Here is a 22,589-nt window from a genome sequence, read left to right as displayed (position 1 = left end):
CAAACTTTTGTTTTTAAACAAAAATCTCAAAAATGATCCCCAATCCTTGTTTTTTTTTTTTTTTTTTATTGACAATAATTTAACAAAAAAAAGTAAAAGCTTCAAAAGAGCATATAGATTCGCGAAAAAATTTAATGATTTTAAAAATACCGCGCAAACATCGATGTTTGACGTTGAAAACATCGAAAACATGAATGTTTTTCCAGCTCTAGCAGCTATTCTTAAATGTAGACAACCCAGCAAACATTGTAACAGTGAAATAAGAGAAAAAAAAAGAAGGCATAAAGCATTTTTAGCCAAAATATAATATTTATCTTGAAATATAAAGCAATTTTTGTAATAACAGGTCTCTGTATAATTCCGCAAGTTGATAAATAACTTGTATTTTGCTATTGTTGTAGGCCTAACTCAAAATTATTTGTGGCTCAAAGATGTAAGTTTGCAGCAGTTTTTTATGAGAACCCTACTTAGCTGCAGCGCTAAGCTTTGGCTCAAGTTAAAACTATTTCAATTTTATAAAAACATCACTTATGAAAATTGCATTTTTGTATACTGTTTTTAGTATTCCCAAGTATTCATGTAATTTCATTTATGTTGACATCACCCCCCTTATATGCTACGTGCATGCCAAGAAAATACTAAATACTCACTGTATCCCCTTTCCAACACTGGTTATGCGGTATTCTTGTTTGTGGCCTTAGTTCATTTTTTTTTGTGTTTAGACTGGTTAAACTTTTTTAATTTAATGTTAATTTTAAGTTATTTAAACAAATTAAATTATCAGTCAAAGCTATTTATTCAATTTGGCCCACGGAAGCATCTTTATTTAATTGACAATGTATGTGTATGTGTGTGTGTTTGTGCGTGTGCGGATGTCATAAAACAACATTTAAATAATTTCACAGAGAAAAAATTGCATGGGAATTGAAAGAAGAGAAGTATTGGTGAAAATTTGTTGCGGATTTTGTTAACACCATTTGATAAAAAGAAATTAAAATGCGAAAGGCAAACGCGGCACAATTGAAAAATGCAAATGAGGAAAAACAGGTTGTCGATTCTCCTCTGCCACTGCGTCTTATTCGATCTCTCTCTTTCACTCCTTCTCTTAATTCTCTTATTATTTCTAACTGTTGTCTCCTTTGGCTAGCCGTTTGTGTTGTTGGTCAATGCACGGTAAACGGCATTAATTATAAACTAGAAGAAGTACAGAAAAAAGATAAAACAAAAAACAGGGGGGGGAAAGGCAAAGTAAAGTGTACTAATTTGCTTTGGCTTTTGTTTGCTTTTTAACTATTGAGGGCGTTATTATTGTCTTTAAGCTGTTACTTTTGTTTTGCTGTGTTGTTGTCATGATTCATGGCTTCAAAATGTTTGATTTCTTTTATAGTGTGTGTGTGTGTGTTTGTGTGTGCAGCTGAGGGATAGCAACAACAACCACTTGTGGAATGTGTGGTTTATGTATGGGTGTGTGCGTGCGTGTTCTTGTGCGTTTCAAATGTCAAATGTTTGACAGCTTTTGGCGGGATTTCAAATAGAATCTTTTAATAGGATTTTCTGTGAGAACAATTTTTTTTTGTTAGATAGTTCTAAGAGAAATTCTTATGCTTATGTTTTTTCTCTGATATAATCACATTTTACCGTCTGGCATAACCAGAGAGGTCAACATCGATGTCTTTATACCCTTACTTTGTAGATTTAACTAATATTAACTAATATATTTAACTTATCTCATTATTGCTACATACATATGTAGATTCAACAGCACCGACTTCGCTATGCTCTTTCTTTCAATAAAGGTGTTCAAATCTTTTTTAATTAAGAACTATCTTAAACATTTATAATGATAATTTATCCTCATTACTATGATAGAGTCCATTAAATTTTTAAAGCAATTCCAAGGTATGACCATTATAAGATATAAATATTTTACTTAATCTATTGAAATTTATTTATAACCGAAGTCTTCAATTATTTTTGCAGAGGGTATAATAAAATTTGTCAGAAGTATATGTATATATTCGTGATCAGCAAGAGAAGTCGAGTTGATATAGCCATGTTCGACTGTCCGTCTGTACAAATCAACTTCACGCCGCCATCTTAAGAGCTATCGGGATGAAAATAATAGATTTTGAAATAAAACATTAGATTCCAAAATTTTAATCAGATCGGAGAAATAGAACTCAAGTTACAGCCAATATAAATCGGCTAATTAGATTGACTGTAACTAATTAGTCCATCGAAATTAGTGCATCGAAAGTTATAACAAATTCACAATACTCTTTGAATATCTTTCCAAAATTTTATGATAAGCCACCTTTTTATCTTTTTATTTTCAGTTTGGTCTTATCATAAGTTTTGTTCTGTGTGTTTACCTGCATGATTTAGCATTATAAAATTCCATTTATCACTGAGTTTCGAACGAAAAGAAAACATCAAATGCAGAAAATGCCTTCGCAAATTTTAAACGATGGCAGCGGAGGCAGTGGCGGAGGCACTCAATTGGATAATTCACCAAATCTAATCACAGTGAAGACAGCCTACAATGGCCAAATAATTATAACCACAATCAATAAGAATATTACATATGAAGAACTGTGCTATGAGATACGAAACATTTGTCGATTTCCCTTGGATCAGGTGAGCAATACTTACACATATATATGGAATACAATTAAGAAATCAATTTATATATCTGAGTTGTATTTTTTTACAGCCTTTTACCATCAAATGGGTCGATGAGGAGAATGACCCCTGCACCATATCCACGAACATGGAATTAAATGAGGCCATACGATTATATGAAATGAATTATGATTCTCAGTTGGTCATACATGGTGAGTCAAGAAAATTGTTACTTTATAGAGAGAGGGAAGTCTCTCTAGCTTAAGTTAGATAAGAAAAATTGTGCAAAAAAAGCTCAGAAAGATTATAAACTAAAAGCGTATTTTCCAAATGATTCTGATTACTCAATTATAAAATTGTAGTATGAAAAAAGTGAATTTTAAGTTAAGAAAGGAAATTTGCAATGTTAACCACATTAAACTATTGATCATTTTACAAATGGGTGGAACCCACTTACATAAATCACTCACATTGAGATGTTTTTGCCCCTTAAGTCTTTGATTTGTATGGCAATCGAGTCAAAATATGGCAATTAGTTAGCCTTAGTTAGTTAAAAGTAAACGTTCGTTTTAAAGATTGTAATGAATAGACTTGATGATTTGCAATGTATTTTTTATTGGCAATCGCATTCTGGAGTTTTTGTTAAAACATATTTGAATACATAGGCGAATCTAGGGCTATGAAATGGGAAGGACTACTTTGATTCCTCAAAAATTCGCTTTTTACATAAAGAATTGTTCAAATATTCGATGTAAGGGTGCAGCCAGGTATGAGCAGGGAAAGGTAGCTTCTCACCACCTTAGATAGTTAAATTAAGAACATTTTGTTAAGAATTCATTTAATTTAAGAGAATAGAATAGTCCTAGTCACGCCTATCTATTTAAATATGTTTTGACAAAACCTCCTAGTTCCCTTTACCTGGACATAAAGTAATTTAAAATCTAAAAAGCTTATTATATTATAAGCTTTAAAAGATATGAAATACTCACCCAAAAGAAAGCTTGATTTGTAGATGCTAAACAAATGTGAATATAAGAACCCACATTTAGCATAATTCTTCATAAAAATGAAACATGGTTTCAATTTGCTACTCTCATTACAAAGAAAAAGGATTCCTAGGTTGCCTTTCATTCAAACATATTTATTTTCTTAAACAATGTTTTAATCTGTCTACTTACCATGTGTATATGTAGATTTATGTATATATGTACATATGTACATGTTGTAATTACACTTTCATCTACTTCTGTTGGTGTCATTTGATGTACCATTTAAGTCTGGTTAAACAATAAGAGAAAGTTGCTTCTGGCTCCCGACTGAAATTTTGGCTCTTGGGTCCTTGTTTTTTTTTTTTTTTTGGATTTTTCTCTGGCTTCTCGTTTGCTTGCTTTATTAGCTCAATAAACTTTCAGATCCCCAAGCGGCTGGTGTGGGCACCCATGTTAATAACATAAAATATTAATTAACTTGTGCAGGATTTCACACAGAAACACACACACACACAGAACACACATATTACATACATATCTTATGTTTCTTACTCTTACAATTTTGTTGATTTTTCATCTCCCTGGATTCCGCTTGGTTCTTTTACCGGTTAACGGCGGCCTCGTTTATAATTCATTATAATTAAATTGTTTGCTTTATTTTTTTTGGCTTTGCCTCTTTTTTCTTTGTGGGTTAAATTTAATATTTTTGCTGCGGTTTTCACTGGGTAAAAGCCACAGACATGAATATGTGGAATATATGTTTAGTTAACTGTCTAAGCTTAATTATGCTTACGCCCAAAAAAAATACTGAAAGGAAAAAAAACCTTTTTCACACAACATTTGTTCAAATGACAGCAAAAAAAACCTCCCAATTAAATGTTAACTTTGGCAAATTTTTTATACCCTTAAAGTTCATGGACTATCTCAAACGATTTAATATCATTATAGGAATTTTAAAGCTTACTATGGGCATCTTAATAGTAGGATAAAATGACATAGAGATTAAAATTAAATCTTGTGGTCCTATGTGGGGGACCCATTCGCCATTCTTGGCAGCGGGTAATAAATCTTATAAATTAAATTCAATAAAAGGGCAACTGGATTTCTAGAATTATTAATTAATATTGGTATATAATTTTATATATATGATAAGCGATTTTAATGAAGTTAAAATCTAATCAACTGTGTATATCCTTATTTTGAGATACATTTGAAAGAAATAAAACAGGAGAGCCCTATCTTGCTATACATAATCTAAACTAATAATTACTTCATTTATTTTCTACAATCTTTAGCTTTGACAATTATTTCAAAATAACATGATACACTTTGACTTAAACTCGACTTTTTAATTTAAAAATACTAAATTGTTTTAGATTTTTTAAAACTTGGTTTTAGCCAGCTTTAGGTCAATATATCTTACTAATTTATAAGATTTTTAATCGTTGTTTCAAGAACCACCAGTTCTATAATCAGCAGACTTTGCTAAAGTTCTTTCATTAGCATACTTCGCTTTAAAAAAATCCAATTTCGATTTAAAAAATGCCAATTTGAACATTTCTAAAAATAAACTTATAAACTGGATGCAAATTTTTAATATATGACCTACTAAAATTATTGTTTATTTAAGCCGAATTTTGTCTTCTGTAGAACGTTAAGGCATAATTTGAATCTGTTTCGAGTTCTTTAATTCCAAATATTAACGCTAAAGCAACTAATCTAACTAATCTAAAATTTTAAACGAAATATGAATTTTTTAGTTCCCAAAAGTATGCAAAGAACAACTTAAATCAACATAATTACTCTCTTAGCTAAGATAACAGGTCTTAAGCTACTAGACTAAGACTTTAGAAATACTTTAGTCATCTCGTTGCACTACTCTACTGGTTAACCGAAAAAGTTTCATTATAAATTTCATTTAAATCGAGATACCGTAAAGCAGAATAATATAATTATATTACCATTATGAGAGGATAACAAAAACTAAAACTTATTTCACCTATCGGGTGCGTTATTTTTTGTTTTTCTTGATTGGACAGAACTTTTAGTTTACCTTATTCAGATAGAGTATGGCATAACATGAGGGAAAGAGAAAGAAAAGGGGCAAAAAAAAACCAACAACTATGCTCACATATGATAACTGCCAAACACTAAACAAAGTTGAGAGTTTCCTTTTCGTTGCTTTCCGCAATGCCGCCAACATTGGGACAGTTTGCGTAGCAGGTTTCCTGGTTTTTGTGGTTGAGACCCCAAAAAAGTATGCAATACTCTCTGTGCTTCCCCACATATGTGTGTGATTGTATGTGTGCGGTTTTTTTGCCTGTTGTTTTGCGGCCACGTGTGAAAAAATGCGGCTTAAAATGTATTAAAAGCATTTTGTGTGTGGCAGTGTTTGTGTGTGTGTGTGATTGTCAAGGTATAATGTTACCGCACACGGATACACGGATACATTTAAAAGCACTACACGACAACAAGAGCAGCAGGACTCTCTCTCTTTGTGTGTGTGTGTGAGATGCTGTTATTGTTGATTAGTAAATGGACGTGTATATGTGTGCGTGTGTGTATGGCATTTTTATAAGCCGTTGTTTTGTATGCTCTCAGCTCTTACCTTCCGGCTTCATCTCCGGCTAACAATGGTTGCTAGGAACCCTAACCCAACCCTACCCAACTTACCGTTATAATTTATGCGACTGCAATATGGCAACGCTGCTAAAACCAAGAAAAAAATAAAAATAAATAAACGACAAGGAATGTGCAAAAAAAAACTTTACCCAGGCCTGAGAACTTTTTGGAGTACATAAGGTCGATACACAAAAGGATGCCTTTAGTCTAGAACGAGATGCCACTACCCAAAAAATCGGAGAGTAGAAAGTGGTGAGCGGAAGAGAGAGGATTTCCCGCACACAAGTAGGTAAGAAACAGCTGAGCCGAGCACAATGAGTTGCCATCTGGAATTTGGGCATGAAAACAAGTTTTTGATGCTGGCAATGCTATTAGGCCGGCCTGCGGCTTTTCTATAAGCGAAGTTTATGGGAGAAGTCCTTGTTATGTCTGCGTCACCTGACATTGAACAGGAGTCGCACACTCGCTTCGTCTCTCACTCTCTTTATCTCTCTCTCTCTCTCTCTCTATGTTGCTCTCTCATTAAATGGAAAATATCCCTAGCATACTTTTTCGGTTGCTTCGTTATTCACTCGCGCCGTGGCCGCTCGCCTGTATGGAAGTGCCGTGCGGATAAGTAAATTAATCGGGAAACATTCTTCACAACTGAATAAAAAGAGCCCAAAAAAAAAAAACAACTTATACCAGGTTCAACCTCGCGTCGCATACACACAAACACACGCACGGTTCATATTAAATATATATATATATTTATATATGTGTATGGATAATTCGATAAACGGTGTAACGGTGCGGTACGTTTTTTTTGGTGACGATAAAAAAAAGGATTAAAGAATTCAATTTTCATAATTCCATTTCATTGCAAATCTGTATTCGTGTAAAAGAATTTAAAGTAAAACCGAAGCGAATTCTGACTCCGCAAAGCATAGAAAGGAAGCAAAAAAAAAAAAAATCAATTGCCTACCCTTAGGGGCATTACAAATTTTCGGATTCTGTTCTTTGCCTGGGCTTGTGTGCCAATTGGATAAAGTAAATTTGGCCAATTAAAGTCATTAATTTGCCAAAACAGCTGAGTGAGAAGGGTTTAGGCCATCTTTGATTTTCTTTTCCCAAAAGTTTAGTTAGATTTCAGCATCTCATTAAAAATTTAAAGTGTCTACTTTTGGGCGTATGTAAGAATTTTAAGTAACAAACTTTTTCATCAACTACTTTAAAGTTTAGCATTAAAATTTATAAAGATTGATGGCTATATGGAAAATGGGAATATGTGTCTAAAAGTTGTTTTTTATTACTTTATGATTATTTGGTTCTAAACATTTTTTGTTGAGTTTACCAGCAGAACCAAAAAGCCTTCTAGTTAACTTTTTAAATAAATAAAGTTAATAATCAAATTCTGTTTGTCTTTTGGCTATACATCAATTACTCATCATTTTTTCTGTTGGACAAACAAAAGTTTGATTGCTTAGTAAAACAAATTAATGATTTTTGCCTTAGAGAAGTTTTTTGTTTCAGCTTTTTCATAGAATTTCAACAAGTGTGGCCTACTTTTTTGGGCACTTAACACAATGAAAGCACAAAAATTGAATTGAAACAAGCAAATATTAACCCAAATCAAATCATTGATTTCCATTTGTTTGGTTGTAGTTTTAGCCAATTCTTTGCTACTACTGCCACAATTTAGTTTCTATTATATTTGGGTTTTTTTTTTTTTGTTTTTTGCTTTTGCATACTTTTTGGCTATTTGACTGCCAGACACACACGCAGACACGAGCAAACAAAAATTTCACACACAGACAGGCGGCGAAATCATCATGTTGTTGATGTGTGTGTGTGTGTGTGCCAAGTTGGTGTGAATCCCCACCCTAAACTTGACCCCAGGCATTTGCACTTCATCAAGCGATGCTTGCACTTACACTATCCAAAAAAAATAGAAATCCAATAGTCACACATGCTACATACATATGCAGAAATGTAAATATGTATATACACAATATAAATATATATATTTATATGTATGTATGTGTGTGTATATAATATGTATATCTCAGTCAGTGTGTTGCCAAGAAGCTGCAGGGCAAAGCAATTTTCTTTTATTCTTTTCTTTTCTTTCCATTTCTCGTTTCCATGCTTCACACAAGCTGTCGCTGCGGCCATTAAAACTTTTTTCCTTATCCCTTAGCCTCCCACCCACCCCCAACCCCCGCCACTTTCGCCTTCTGTATCTTCCTCCTTTGGTCTCCTTTGCCATGGTTTTCAACTTGTAAAAGTTAAATCAACATTTCCAAAAAATTTTCCCCCGCATTTCATGTTTGCCTCTGTGCTGCTTCCCTTTGGGTGAGATTTCTCATTTATTTTTTGGGCATATTTTAATGATCCCATTGGGTCTTAATGAAATTATTGTTAGTTAAACAAACTACCAAAAAAACAGGAAAAAAAAGACAAGGAAAACCAACAAGAGTCAAAGAAATGGTAGTATGATTGGGGTGGGGGCGTGGCTGCGCCCACTTAAATATGCACATGACGACCGCACACAGACTGACAGTCCTGAGCATCGTTTTATGGATAACTCTTTAGAGAGAGAGAGCGTGAGAGCAGGTAACCTTTTGACGTCATTCCGCAAAAGGCCAAAAATTGATGTTTAACTATTGATAGCCTCTGTGCATCCTCCAGTTTTGTGTTCCACCTTGGTCCTGGCTCGTCATTCTCTCTCCTTGATGTTTATTGTTATTATCGGCTTGAAACTTGAGTCAAACTGTTCAACCATGGCAAATTTTGTGTTGTTGGCCAAGACGCGGGAGGAGACGAAGTAGGAGAAGGCATCAAATGGTCAATGATTGGGGCGTGTCTTGCTAAATAACGACAAAAACAAAAAAGACCCCAATGACTTTGCCATATGATGTAAGTCAAATTCGATTTTGCTTATATGATTGCCATTAGATTGGTAACTAATATTTTGGCTAACTTTGCCTGTCAAGTTCATTTAAGGGTCAAGTGATGCAATTTGCCTTGTGACACTAAAATTTCTTAAGTGTTTGCACAATAACTATTAAGCCTTGTTATCTTAATGAAAATCTTCTCTATTTTATTAGTTCCATTTATTTTAGTTTCAATGGAAAAGGATTTTATTAAAACCATACATATATAAGGAAAAGTAACTTTATATCCCAAAAATAGTTAAGTTCTGTTTCTGTTTGTTCTACTATCAAGTACATTAAGTTTATAGAATATATAATAAAACTATATTTGTCTCACCATAGTAAAAGTATTTGTCTTATCATGAAGTTCATCAATAATATAGAATAAATACTTTAAAAGAACATATTTGCAAGACAAATGACCTGGAGATAACTATTCAAGACTCTTTAAATAACTAAGATTTTTTTTCTCTTTAAATTTGTGACCTTTTCGAATAACCAAATTTGCATTTTTAATTCAAGCACTGCAGAAGAACTTTTTTCGCTATTCTAACTATTTCTGAAACAAATGCTTGTTGTTCTGCTCTCCCAAATAAGTTGGTATTCTCCCAATAAATTCCTATATTCGTAATCCTTTCAAATTTCCAGATAATACAGTTGCACAACTGTGTTCAGAAACACATTTGAAAAACATCATAAAAACAAGAAAATACTAAGACATAATGTGGTTTGTTATTTCTTCCAATTTGTTTTTTGATTTTTAACAAACGCATAGAAATTTTTTATACAAAAAATGTTCAAGATTTATAATTCTGTTTTATGCTCTAGCAAAAGATACATACTTATATAATACATTTGGCAGTTTGGTGAAAATATTCAAAATAGATTTAGATTGTTGGTAACAATTCTAGAACTGAATGTTTTTAGAGCTATTTGTGAAAAAATCCGGTAGAAAAAAAACTAGTTCAACTGTTTTAAAGACGAATTGGCAAGCACCCTGGGGAAATATATAATACTGAACGGGCATCACTTCTAAGAAGTAAAAGTCTTAAAGTTCAAAGAGCGCTATTGACAATTGTGTCTTGGATCATTTACTTGATAACATCTTTGCTCTGAAGCAAATGAATTTAAGTTCAAACTCCTCTCCCACGGAAATAAACAAATGTATTGTATATTTAAAAGAGAGAAAGAGTATTAAACATAATTGGCTTCGGTGATGACTTATGTACATACATGAATGATACGTTGGTTTTCTTGACATTTTGTATACTTTGGTTGAGAATAATATCTATGTCTCAATTTAAACTGTATGTTAAAGCTATGGATGGTTCTTATAATACCTATACAGAAATCAAGATCAAACGTTTTCTGAGGTCTTCGAAATAAGCTTAAAGATAACCCCAATCTAGTTATATGCAAGGTTTAAAAAAGATTCCATACAAAGACATTTATTAAAAATCATATAATGTTACATATTTTGGGAAGAAGCGTCCATTCACAACGATTGTCACTCACAGATTCTGTCTTTATTTGATTTCTTCCGTGATTGAAGATTATCTCTCTCTTTTTGCTAGAGAGCGCTTATTTTTATCTTAAGATCTATGTATTGCACAGTGCATGTTATTGGAGTTTAAAATGATAAACTTCTACCTAATGAGGTATACCTACTTATACTTTGCTTAATTATTACTACAACATATACATATGTAAGTAAATAAGTCAAGGTTTCAAATAAGTAGACAATCTTTTAATATTTATCGATGTGAAAATTCAACCACAATGAAATACCACGCTTGCAGTATTTTTGTCTGCATGCGGAAACGGAACTTGTATGAAAATCATGCTCTTGCGATTGTAAAATTCCGCTATATACGAGGGATGTCGGCCTGCTGAAGCTGTCCCCGACTAAAGCTTTTACTGTATATGCTGCCTAAAAGAAAACCTCTTTTCCACTTGCCCTTACTTAAATTTCTCTCTCTATCTATACATAACCCTAGTTGTTTATAGGTATACTCAAAAGTATTTTACTAAAATAATTTATATAGAAACTTTCTGTTGATAACCTACTAACTTTTAGATCTACGTTCAAAGACCTATATGGACGCCAAAAGAGTTGATTAGGTTCCTTGTGAATCATTAAACTTTTAACAACTCATCGTTTGTCATGTTTTAATTAGTTTAAAGCCAATTTGCAGAACCCTTAACTGTTTGTTTGTGTAGTTTGTTAGCTCGAAAGTATGCTACAGTTTTGGTGTCAAATTGAAACATTTGAAAATGGAAAGGTTTTTCCATTGAACCATTAATCATCAACTGGGTCCAATGTATCAATCGTAAAAAAAAAAAAAAGAAAATGAAATCGGTTTATTTTCAAACAACCATATATATGTGTATATGTATATATAGATGTTCCCCCCCATAGATTGATTTATAGCAAAATCCCTGGCTATAGGTTAGCTGTCTATATGGGAATGAGAATGTGGGAGATAAAGTGGTTGGGGTATTGGAATGTGTTATCCCAGACCAAAACAGGACAATGGAGGCAACCAAACAACCAATATTCATGCTCCAATTGCAGAGCGAAAACAATGCTAGAGGGCGCCCGACGGCGGGTGCCCCAATGTGTTTATACTTAGCAAACGATGTTCGAAAACCCCATTTTAGGCACCGACCGACCGACCGACCGACTGACTCGACGATGCTGAGAGGATGAGTTAAGTTGGGATGGGATGGGATGGGCGTGTAGACCAAAATGCATTGTCTGTCCGTTTGTCCATCCGTTTGCCTGCTGCTACTGGGGGGAAAACTGGTTGACTGCATCATCAGCAGAATAGAAAAAAGAAAGGACGACAGACAAAAGGATATACTTGTCTTGCCTTGTCACGAAAAGCCCTCGAGTGTCGAGTGGATGCTGTTGCCTTCCCGGACATCTCCTACCCCCGCCCGCCCGTCCTCCCAACCCGTCCTCTTAGACCCTCGTTAATCATGCGAATTATGCATGAAAGTGGAGTACTTAATTTCAATTGTCTAAACAACAACAGCAAGGCGGGAGACAAGCGGGCCAGGAGGGGAGAGGCCAACGTCAAGCAATTTCGATGTGACCTACCAATACACTTGAAGAAAATTTTCCTATTTACACTTGAATGCACGAGCGACGGGACCTAAGGAAAGTGTAAAGAAAAACAACGGAGGGGCCAGGGGAAAAAGTGAGGAGGAGACCTTCCTCTGTCTAGGGTTATGGTGAGGTAGTTTTGCTGCAATGATGTTGGGCTGGTTATGTATATTTCTGAAAAGGCGATGATGAGAAAATTTCCCTGCGCGCGTCTCGAGAGAGCATACATAGTTCTCTCATTCTGTCTATCTTTCTCTCGCTTATTCCCTGTCTCATTTCTCACACCTTTGACAATTTGCAGCAACTTGTGCGCTCGTTTGACTTGGGTTAAATTGTTTGTGATTGTCGCAGGCAACGCCAAATGCCTTGTGCCTAGTGCCTTGACAGAGTTGTCAGCTGTTTTGCATTGCATTACCCACCCACCCAATCTATTTCCTTCCTTCCCTTTCCCTTTGCCCCGTTCGTTTTGCTTTCGGTTCTCTCCCATTATTACACAATCCTCACATATATATGTAGAAATTTTCCTTCTTATTTTTGCTTATATATTTTTTTTTTTAGGTGTGGTTTCTCTGCGGCTATAACGCCCACTATGCGGCCACGCCCGGTGCTTGTTTTATATTCTTTTTAATCAATCATTTAAAACTATAACTCTCAGAGTGTGGAGTAAAGGGAGCGGGGGAAAATTGAGCTGAATGAGAAGGTTTATCGCTTTGGCTTTGAAACTTTTTCTTTTTGTATGTTTTTGCTGCTGCACTTTGCATAGTTTTAGGCGACGGCGCGTCCTTTAGAATCGGTTGGGGACCTTGTTTTTGTTATGAAGACGACGATGACGACGACGTCGACATCGAGACCCGGCCATGTGCTCCATTTGTGTTTTATGTCCTTTTGTTTGAAAGTGTGCTCCTTCGTTTTTTTTTTAAGGACAAGGCACAGTGGTTGCCAAATGCAATGAATGAAATGTAATGAAAATTGAATTCAAACGAAAGCAATCAATTGAAACGGAAATATCAACATTAAGAGTTAAAATTAATAATTATAGCAAATCGAAAAGAAATTACGCCCACTCTCAACCCACTGTGCTCTATTTTGTAACAGTGTGCGTGCGTGCGTGCGTTGCGTTGAGTGTGTGCGTGTGTGTATCTCTGTGTTAATGGAAATTTGCGTCACTTAAACGCTGAAAACGAAGTCAAGTGCAAAAACCCACAACAACAAAAGTCAGAGTAACCCATACAACAAGAACAACAAAAAACCGATCTCATTATGGCTTGGGGCTATTGGTCAGCCACAACTGTGGATCGTGGTCGTTCGCCGCGCCGTTTAACCCAATGCACACCGTTGCCCGTTAATCTAGTGCAACGTGAGGAGGAAGAGGAGCCACCATGTATACCACAACAACAGCAACCACTACAACAACAACATCAGCAGCAGCAACAACAACAACAACAGCAATCGCAAACCTGCCCAAGCACACCAAACCAACAAGGCGGAGGAGGCAGCGGTAATCTCTGCTACAGTCCCTCTTGCCGTTCCCGCTGTTCGAGCCCATGTCCGGGTTCACCATGCGGCTCCATAACACCACCGCCACCACCACTATTGACCTCATCGCAACAGCATCTACATTCGAACAAGAATTGCCCAGCAGCCCAGCAACTCATGACACATCTGGATTATGCATCACGTCGTCAATCCCTGGATCAATTGGATAGTCCTCAGGTACTTGAAATCTCGAGATATATCCATAATCTAGGAAAGACATTCGCTTGAATCTGACAATGAATGGTCAATGAATGCAAAGGGAAAATGTTCAAACTCAGAACTTTTCATAATTTTATTTGTTCACAGTTTTATAGTTGCTTAATCAAGTATTTTGTGATTTAAAATGTGAACAGATTTATTTCATTATATTCCAAACTGTTTCCAATCGCTGATGATTTAAATCAACAACCAATTGTTGATTTTCAAGTGCAAACATTCATGATATGCAAACCAAAAAACAAATATGATGTATAGTAGAATAACATCGTTAATCACACCATTCAAAAATGAACTATTTTGCGATTAAAAATATAATCAATTCTATTTTTCTGTGTTTCCCAAACTGTTCTCTTTGATTAACATATTCAAAACCAATTGTAAAAGTTTGGTATCCAATCAAATAAATGTTGATGATTAATAATAGATGATATATGTAGGATCAAACCTAAATTCGTGATTCAAAATAGAACATTATGATGTAAAAAAAGAAAATTAATATGATGTACAGTTTAGATCAACTCTGATTGAGTTGATTTATGTTCCATAGCTGTCTTATGATCGGATCTGATCAAACAACTCCTATATTTTATATCAATTTCTGAACAGTTTGGTATGTAGACTGAATATATGACCCACTCGTTAGGTATTCGTTGACTATTCAAAGCGGAGGTCTCTTCAATTTGTAAGTGCTGTGAATTGAATCATTTGAATTGTGTTTTCTATCTTAATCTCAGCAGTCGAAATACTTTGACATCCAGGCGAATCAACTGTCGGACATCATGTGCCGTGGAGCTGTGGTTAGTTCCATACAATCGGCGAATAATACTTTAACCAGAGGCGTCTCTCTGCATAGCCGGAGTGGCAGTGCTCATGGCAGTGCCCATGGGAGTCATCATAGTCACAGTCACCATGGCAGTGCACATGGCTCGTTGGGTTGCCTGCAAGGAGGAGTTCCCGGCGGCAGTGTGGGCATGGGCGTGGCAACGGGCAGTACTGGAAGCATTGGAATGATGTCATCTGGAGGGCATATCGATACAGGCGACTATGATGTACCACATCCGCATCCGTATACACATCATTATATGCAGACGACGGCATCGGTGACACCGCCTCATGCCACACTGAGCAGGCCGGGATCGGCAGGAGCTGTGTGCACTGGTCACGACTCAGGCTCGGATTCAAGTCAGGGATGTGGAGGCGGTGGCTCCATAATGGGCGGCATGCTGGTGATGGGTGGCCATCCGGGACATATGGGCAGCTTGGGACATCACAGTACGGGCAGTGGTTCGCTTGGTCGCTGCTCGAGTCGTTGTCACAATACAAATACTACGACTACAGATGATTCGGGTGGCGGTAGCAGTGGAGGAGGCGGTGGCGGCGTCGGCATAGGAGCACCCGGCATGCTTATGGATTACGGACATCATGGACACGGACACAGCGGCAGTGCGGGCAGTGGTCTCAATGGCTGCGGTGGAGGCAGCATCTCGGGCGGAGGAAGTATTGGCGGACGCAGCAGTGTGCTGGGCACCATACACAATGGACATGGCCATCATCATCAGCAATATCATCATGAGTGCATACACTATGAACGTTTGCCCATACCAGTGCCGATTCCCACTGTTCCCATGACTGTAGGTGGCGGTCCTCAGGGACAGGGACATCAGCAGATGGTGCCGCCGCATCAAATGCAGTCGGAGGAAGAGATTGAGCCAGCATATGCGACAGGTAACTAACATGTGGGAATTGAGTTTCATTTCGCAATGAACTAGTCCCAGGAGCTTAATTCACTAGCTATTACTGGTTCCTTATACTGAAATAACTTTATAAGTGAGGCAAATATGCATTCTAGTTCAGTTGGATTCATATTTCCACCAGTTGATCAAAGGAACTAGCCTAAAGTTAGTCTCGTAATAATTTTCTTATAATTTTTAAGTTCAAACTTTTCAATTTTTATTTATAATTTCGTGCGGAACTAGTCAACCGCAATGTGGAACTACATATGTACATAGTTCATACGGATTTTTTTTTATCGTTCTTAAATTGATATTAAATTTGTTTTAATAAATTTGTCAATTTCTTCTTTTGACAGTTTCGCATTTCATTTCCATTCCTAGATCTTCTATCAACCCTGATCTTATCGCCCAATAAAACATTCGTTGCGCTCTCACTTGCTCCCAATTAAAGTGCCAACAATTGCCCCTCCGTCCGTACAATTCTCTCTAATTCTTGTGACAATTCAATAGGCCACTTGAAGCCGTGTTGTTCTTTTTTTTGTGTTCTTTGTTGTGCTTTTGTGATTTCTTTTGGTTCTTCGCCTGTTTCTCTTATTCTTTGGCGTTGTTGTTTTTTTTCTGTTATGAATTTTTCGGACCTCTCTCAGTTCTTAGCTGAAAGTCGAACGGTAACGACGCCTCGCGACGCGTGCCAAAAAAGACTAACTCGAAAAAAATACTTAACTAGAACAAGAAATTATTAGCTTTGTCTGGTTCTTAAGTATTTTAATTGAAAGCACAAGTGTTTTTTTGAATCATTATTTGTTTTTGACCCCATCATTTGACCGCGTCGAGAGATGATCATCTGGAGTGGTTTTTGTGAGGCGGCGCAGATCTATAGCACACAAACGGCAACATTTATGAGTGGCGGTGCATCGTGTTAGTATGAAAGAGATACAAATATGTTAAGCAAGGGGAGAGAAAAAAGACGGAAGTTGGAGTTGCTAAAATACATAATAAAATAAACTTAGTCCCAAGTAGTAATTTCAGACTTGCATTTGAGTAGGGAAGCACGAAAGAGATGCACAATTATGACAAGAAACAGAGAAAAAGAGAGAGACAGAAGATAGAACATCAATTCCTGAAAGAAATGTTCATTTGACTTTGATTTCTTTGCAATTTTTATCAATTATTGATCGAAATTGTCATTTAAATTGTTGTTAGAGGTCAAAATTAGGGTTGCGAAAGCATTTTAATAAGTTACGGTTTATGGTGGAATCCAAGAGTGGAACCCATGTTTGTTTGTGGTTCCAAATATTGCACTTTACCAAATGCGTATTTCCGGACCTTCAAGTGGCGACCTTGATGAGAAATAATGACTAAGAATGAAGCCTAAACAACCAAACACATACACATACTTTTAGTGTGTGTTTCCCAATATTTCTATACACATTGGACTATAAATTCTAATTTGTTATCGCTAGTCACAGAGTGTATGCCCTGCCGGCTAAACAAACCAAATACAAGAAATTTTGTCATCCATATCACACATACACACATACAACGATCACTGATAAGAAGTTACGCCCACCCACCCCAACACCTCCCATCAAGAAATTCTAGGTCAATGTAATGGGTGTGCCATAATATGCAAGTGTTGTGTGGATTTTAAAAATTATTAACCTTGTGGACGATGAACCCAATTGAATTTGACTGATGAGTTAAACAGAAAAACTTATCTGCCATAGGAACACAATTGAGCTCAATTGATGAGAAGGAACAACTTGTCTCGTTAGGGCGGGAAAAACTTAATTAACATGCAAAGAGCGCAAAAAAAACCACACACAAAATTACTAGGAAAAGCAATTCAGTGAGAGAGCAAGAGAGTGGAGTCCATCTTCACCCACAGTGTTATGCATTTGTATCTCCTGTTCTTGCTCTCTCTCTCTCGATGTGTACTTCGCTTGATTGTATTCTTCACTTGGTGCGTGGCTGAAGATAAGATTTCCTCTATCTCTCTCTCTCTCTTGCATTGTCACTCTCACTCTCTGGGTCTGCATTGACAGTTAGATTGCCTCAGTCATGGAGTTGCCTCTGTCATGTTAACAAGCCCAACAACAAGTCAAAATTCAATGTGGCTGGGCAAAAATCCGTTTATAAGTAAAATAACACAAAAAAAAAAAACTGAAATCACTTTTACTGGGGTTATTTTTTTTTTTGCAATTAACTACTGATAAGGCCAGGCCTGCAAATGGGCAAATTAACTGGCCGTAAGCATGCACGATCTACACACAAAACTCCAAAACAAAACTTAAATAATTTTCAATATAATCCAATATTTCGCCGTTTCTTTCTATTTATAGTATTTCCCAATGTTCCTCATGCACCCGGTCAGTCCTGCGATGGTGAAGATCGTAAGTATTAGGACTTGAGATAAACATGCTAAAACATGTTTCAATTAACATTTTCTCTCTCTCTCTCTCTCTCTCTCTCTCTCACTTGTTTCATCACGTTTTAGGTAGCATCTACCGACGCGGAGCACGACGTTGGCGTAAATTGTATCGCGTTAATGGACACATTTTCCAGGCCAAGCGTTTCAATCGTGTAAGTAGTTCAGTAGTGTTTGGTCATTTATTATGGTTTGTGTTGATGCCATAGATAAAATTTCATACAGTAAGTCGAAAAAGTGTTCGTAGTATCGGGAAAAACAAAAACTTTGTTTTAATCCTATTTTAGAGTGTTCCGTGTAGTTAGTTTTACCCAGTCATGTCTTAAGATCTTTAATATTCGAATCTTTCTGGTTTTACAAGGGTTTTCGTCCTTTTAGCCTATTTTTCATGTGTTTGGTAATGTAATTTATAGGAGATTTTTGTGTTTTTAACCAGAAAAGAAACTACTTTTTGCAAAATAAATTCATCTAGACATGACAAAATACATTTACTTTAGAATAACAAGAATAGAAAGCTGGCGATATGGAAAATCATATTATGTATCGTCATAATTCATGTTTTTAGGTTTAAAATGTAAATTTCAAAATTTTAAAAAGTATAGACAACTATATCAACTTTAGTCTGTGTTTTAGTAATTAAATTTAGATCACTTGAAAAAACTGTCAAGCAAATAAAAACTATATATTTTTATTGAAGAGGCTACGAACAAACTCAGAATACTTTTGATCCAGATACCCAAAGAAGAATGGTTCTTCCCTCTAATTCTTTGGATTTTCTTTCTTCTTACGACTGATAATTATATCAATTGAGATATCTTAATCCCTATTCAAATATTTTAAAGCTAAATCTAGGCTAGATTCAAAATCTATCTAAAATTTAAAGATTTTTAAAAGTTTTAGATACCAAACAACCCATTTCGAACGAAATTTTTCTAATAGCTTTAAACCAGATAATAAATAATGATACAAGGATGTTTATTAATTTTGATTTACGTTTATTTTCAGCGTGCCTCTTGTGCCTACTGTCGGGATCGAATCTGGGGACTAGGTCGACAGGGTTTCAAGTGCATTCAATGTAAATTGTTGGTGCACAAAAAGTGTCATAAGTTAGTTCAGAAGCATTGTACCGATCAACCCGAACCATTGGTCAAGGAGCGAGCCGAGGATGCCGGTGATCCAATGCCGGTGCCATTGCCCCCCATACCATTCGAAGGCCTGAGCTCTCTGGATACGGGTGAGGGTACACATGAACAGACCATAGCCTGTCCGCCGCCACCACCACATGAAGATGCACTCGAGGCTGGCACCCAGCGTCAGTATTCGCTAAGCGATTTCGAACTGATTCGGGTTATCGGACGTGGTAGCTATGCCAAGGTGCTGATGGTGGAGCTACGACGAACACGTCGCATCTATGCCATGAAGGTGATCAAGAAGGCTCTGGTCACCGATGATGAGGATATCGATTGGGTGCAAACTGAGAAGCATGTCTTTGAGACGGCCTCGAATCATCCGTTCTTGGTGGGACTGCACTCATGCTTCCAGACGCCATCGCGTCTCTTCTTTGTCATTGAGTTTGTGCGCGGCGGCGATTTGATGTATCACATGCAACGGCAGCGCCGTCTGCCCGAGGAGCATGCTCGCTTCTATGCGGCGGAAATCAGTTTGGCCCTGAATTTCCTACACGAGAAGGGCATTATCTATCGGGACTTGAAGCTGGACAATGTCCTGCTCGATCACGAGGGACACATTAAACTGACGGATTATGGCATGTGCAAAGAGGGCATAAGATCTGGCGATACCACATCCACATTCTGCGGCACACCAAATTATATTGCTCCCGAGATATTGCGTGGCGAGGATTATGGCTTCTCTGTGGACTGGTGGGCACTTGGTGTTCTACTCTATGAAATGTTGGCCGGACGCAGTCCCTTCGATTTGGCTGGTGCCTCTGAAAATCCCGATCAGGTTTGACTTGCTCTAAAGTTTATTTTAAATTGTTGTTTAATTCTTTGTTCAATTCTCTTGCAGAATACTGAAGATTATCTCTTCCAAGTGATTTTGGAGAAAGCCATACGTATTCCACGCTCATTGAGTGTACGTGCTGCCTCTGTATTAAAAGGTTTCCTCAATAAAAATCCCGCAGATCGCTTGGGTTGCCATCGAGAGTCTGCATTCATGGATATTGTTAGTCATCCGTTCTTTAAGAATATGGACTGGGAATTGGTAAGTTTGTAACTTGATTTGGCTTCATAACGTTAAAGATAATGATGATGATAATGTACGTGGAAAAGTCTCAGAAGTAATTTTGCTTTCAATTTCTTAGAAGATAACAAAATTTCAAGCAATATATATTGATTAATTCAAAGGATGAGTCACTTTGAAAGTCTTAATCATAGCAAAAAAGAAAATTATAACCTCTTTACATATATCTCTTTAGATGAGATAACACACAATCGTTAAACGCTTATCGTTTATATAGATTTGATCAGAAGCACAATTATATATGATGAAAGATATTTGAAATTCATGCTTACGAGTTAAACACACAGATAAGTTATTTCCCTCAGCTGATTTGTTAATCTATACCAAGGTCGTAGTCTAATAGATAGTATATATGTATTTCTATAACAATATTACTTAATTACTTAATCAATGTGTGTGTAAAGATTGCACAAAAGGAGGTACAACCGCCTTATATACCCAACTTGGATCCTGGTGATCCATATATGACAACCAATTTCGATGTACAATTTACCAGAGAGCCGCCTGAATTAACGCCAGATGATCCGTAAGTTTCATGGAAGAGTATTTAGATGCAGTTTGCCCTTTAGTTTTTTCTTTTCTTTCTTCGTATTATTTATTGTATTTTCCTTTTGTTTGATATCCAAAGCATGAGATTAATTCCTAAACTTTGTGTGGTCCAAGCGAAACGTAACTAACTAACTGTCAGGTAATGTGTGTACATTTTCGCAAGTTTCCCTGGAATCATTTTTACCTTCAAGTTCCAAAGTACCTACTATATTTGTTCAATCTCGCTATATCTTTAAAAATTGATTCTATATGTACTTTATCATCATCATTGAGATCATATCATGAGATAACCATAGCTCAAGCTCATGTTTTTGAAATGAAAAATTGTGTATATCCTTTTTATATGTTTTTGCCGAATTGGCTAAACCAGAAATTTTGCATTTTTAAACATTTTTATTATAATTTATATGTTTTCGTATTTTTTTCTTCTGCTCTTTCTCTCGCCTACTCTCCTCTCTCTCTCTCTCGATGTCTCTCTTTATTCACAACCGCCTCCACGCACCACTTCAACATCAAAAAAAAAACAATCATGCAGCTTGAGCGCAAACAGGTCACGCCACCATTTAAGCCACGTTTAGACTCAGATCGCGATCTGGCCAATTTCCCGCCCGAGTTTACAGGCGAAGCCGTACAGCTTACGCCGGATGATGAGTAAGTTAACACCCAAATATCTTTTTGTTGGCAGTTAAAATGTGTTTTTCTTTTTTGGTCTTGCATTGTTTTGCTTTTCAATTTATGACTAATGTTTATAACTTTTCCATTTTGTTTCACAGTCATGTGATTGATAATATTGATCAAACGGAATTCGAGGGTTTTGAGTATGTGAACCCATTGTTGATGTCATTGGAGGATTGCGTCTGACATCACGAAATGTGTGATTTGCATCCGTATAATATGCGGGTAAGTTGTATGGGATTAAATTCAATGAATTTATATATAATAAGGGTTTTTTTTTTAGCTCTACGGCGAGGACTCCAGTGATTATGATTCTGTGGCTGATGATTTGAGTCTCTTGCATTTGAATAGCGCAGGAGTATCGGCCGCCGCCAATACTAATAATAATTTAAGCCAACAGCAGCAACAACATTATCGTCAGCAGCAGCAACAATATCAACAACATCCAGCATACTCACAGCAGCAACAGCAATTTGAATTGCAACAGCAGCAGCAACATCAACAATTGCAGCAACATCAGCATCAACAACAACAGCAGCAGCAACAACAACTTCATCATAATGGTAACAATAATAATCATAATAATCAAATGCAAGCAAATAATAATAAAAGTCTACTGCAGCACATGTTTTGCCTTCCATTGAACTAATTAAAATAACGAATTAGATAAAAAGACAACAGCAACATCTAGCTAGCCATAAAGAGCAACATCAACAACTAGCAACAAAATAAAAGAAACATAAAAAAAGTATCTTACAATACATAGAAAAAAGAGAGAAAAAATAAAAAAACAAAATGAAAATGAACTATAATCTTCTAATCAATATACAATATAACTTTTCATACAACAAAAACCTAAAACAAACCAACTGAGAAAGATAAACTGTCTGTCACAAACAAAAAACCAGAAAAAGTTGAGAGTATTAGAGA

The 22,589-nt window shown here is 36.2% G+C and overlaps 1 protein-coding gene across 4 annotated transcripts; it reads left to right on the top strand.

Annotated features, from left to right (window-relative positions):
* The first annotated feature begins 731 nt into the window (after positions 1–731).
* Positions 732–22,085, top strand: LOC6639934 (atypical protein kinase C). Of its 4 annotated transcripts, XM_015178763.3 has the most exons (10): positions 732–838; positions 2,337–2,637; positions 2,714–2,834; positions 18,088–18,138; positions 18,243–18,328; positions 19,179–20,138; positions 20,202–20,396; positions 21,520–21,635; positions 21,758–21,884; positions 21,943–22,085. In XM_015178763.3, the coding sequence occupies exons 2-9, from the start codon at positions 2,437–2,439 to the stop codon at positions 21,843–21,845; spliced, it is 1,818 nt and encodes a 605-aa protein (XP_015034249.2). In that variant the 5' UTR covers positions 732–838; positions 2,337–2,436; the 3' UTR covers positions 21,846–21,884; positions 21,943–22,085. The 4 variants fall into 4 exon arrangements, with proteins under 4 accessions (XP_015034249.2, XP_046866138.1, XP_015034250.1 ...); XM_047010182.1 differs by lacking the exons at positions 732–838; positions 2,337–2,637; positions 2,714–2,834 and adding exons at positions 13,503–13,970; positions 14,750–15,737; XM_015178764.3 differs by lacking the exons at positions 732–838; positions 2,337–2,637; positions 2,714–2,834 and adding exons at positions 13,503–13,970; positions 14,747–15,737.
* The last annotated feature ends 504 nt before the right edge of the window (positions 22,086–22,589 follow it).

Source organism: Drosophila willistoni (assembly GCF_018902025.1).
Source record: "Drosophila willistoni isolate 14030-0811.24 chromosome 2L unlocalized genomic scaffold, UCI_dwil_1.1 Seg196, whole genome shotgun sequence".
Classification (NCBI taxonomy): Eukaryota; Metazoa; Arthropoda; class Insecta; order Diptera; family Drosophilidae; genus Drosophila; species Drosophila willistoni.
The sequence above is the reverse complement of the archived record's forward strand: the minus strand, read 5'-3'. Positions and strand labels throughout refer to the sequence as shown.

Bases quoted from the DNA above. Each gene is read 5' to 3' on its own strand.
- LOC6639934 (XM_015178764.3), top strand. From the start codon at position 13,518: ATGGCTTGGGGCTATTGGTCAGCCACAACTGTGGATCGTGGTCGTTCG. The intron at 20,139-20,201 runs GTTTGACTTGCT...ATTCTCTTGCAG, and splicing joins CCTCTGAAAATCCCGATCAG to AATACTGAAGATTATCTCTT. The intron at 20,397-21,519 runs GTAAGTTTGTAA...ACAATCATGCAG, and splicing joins AGAATATGGACTGGGAATTG to CTTGAGCGCAAACAGGTCAC.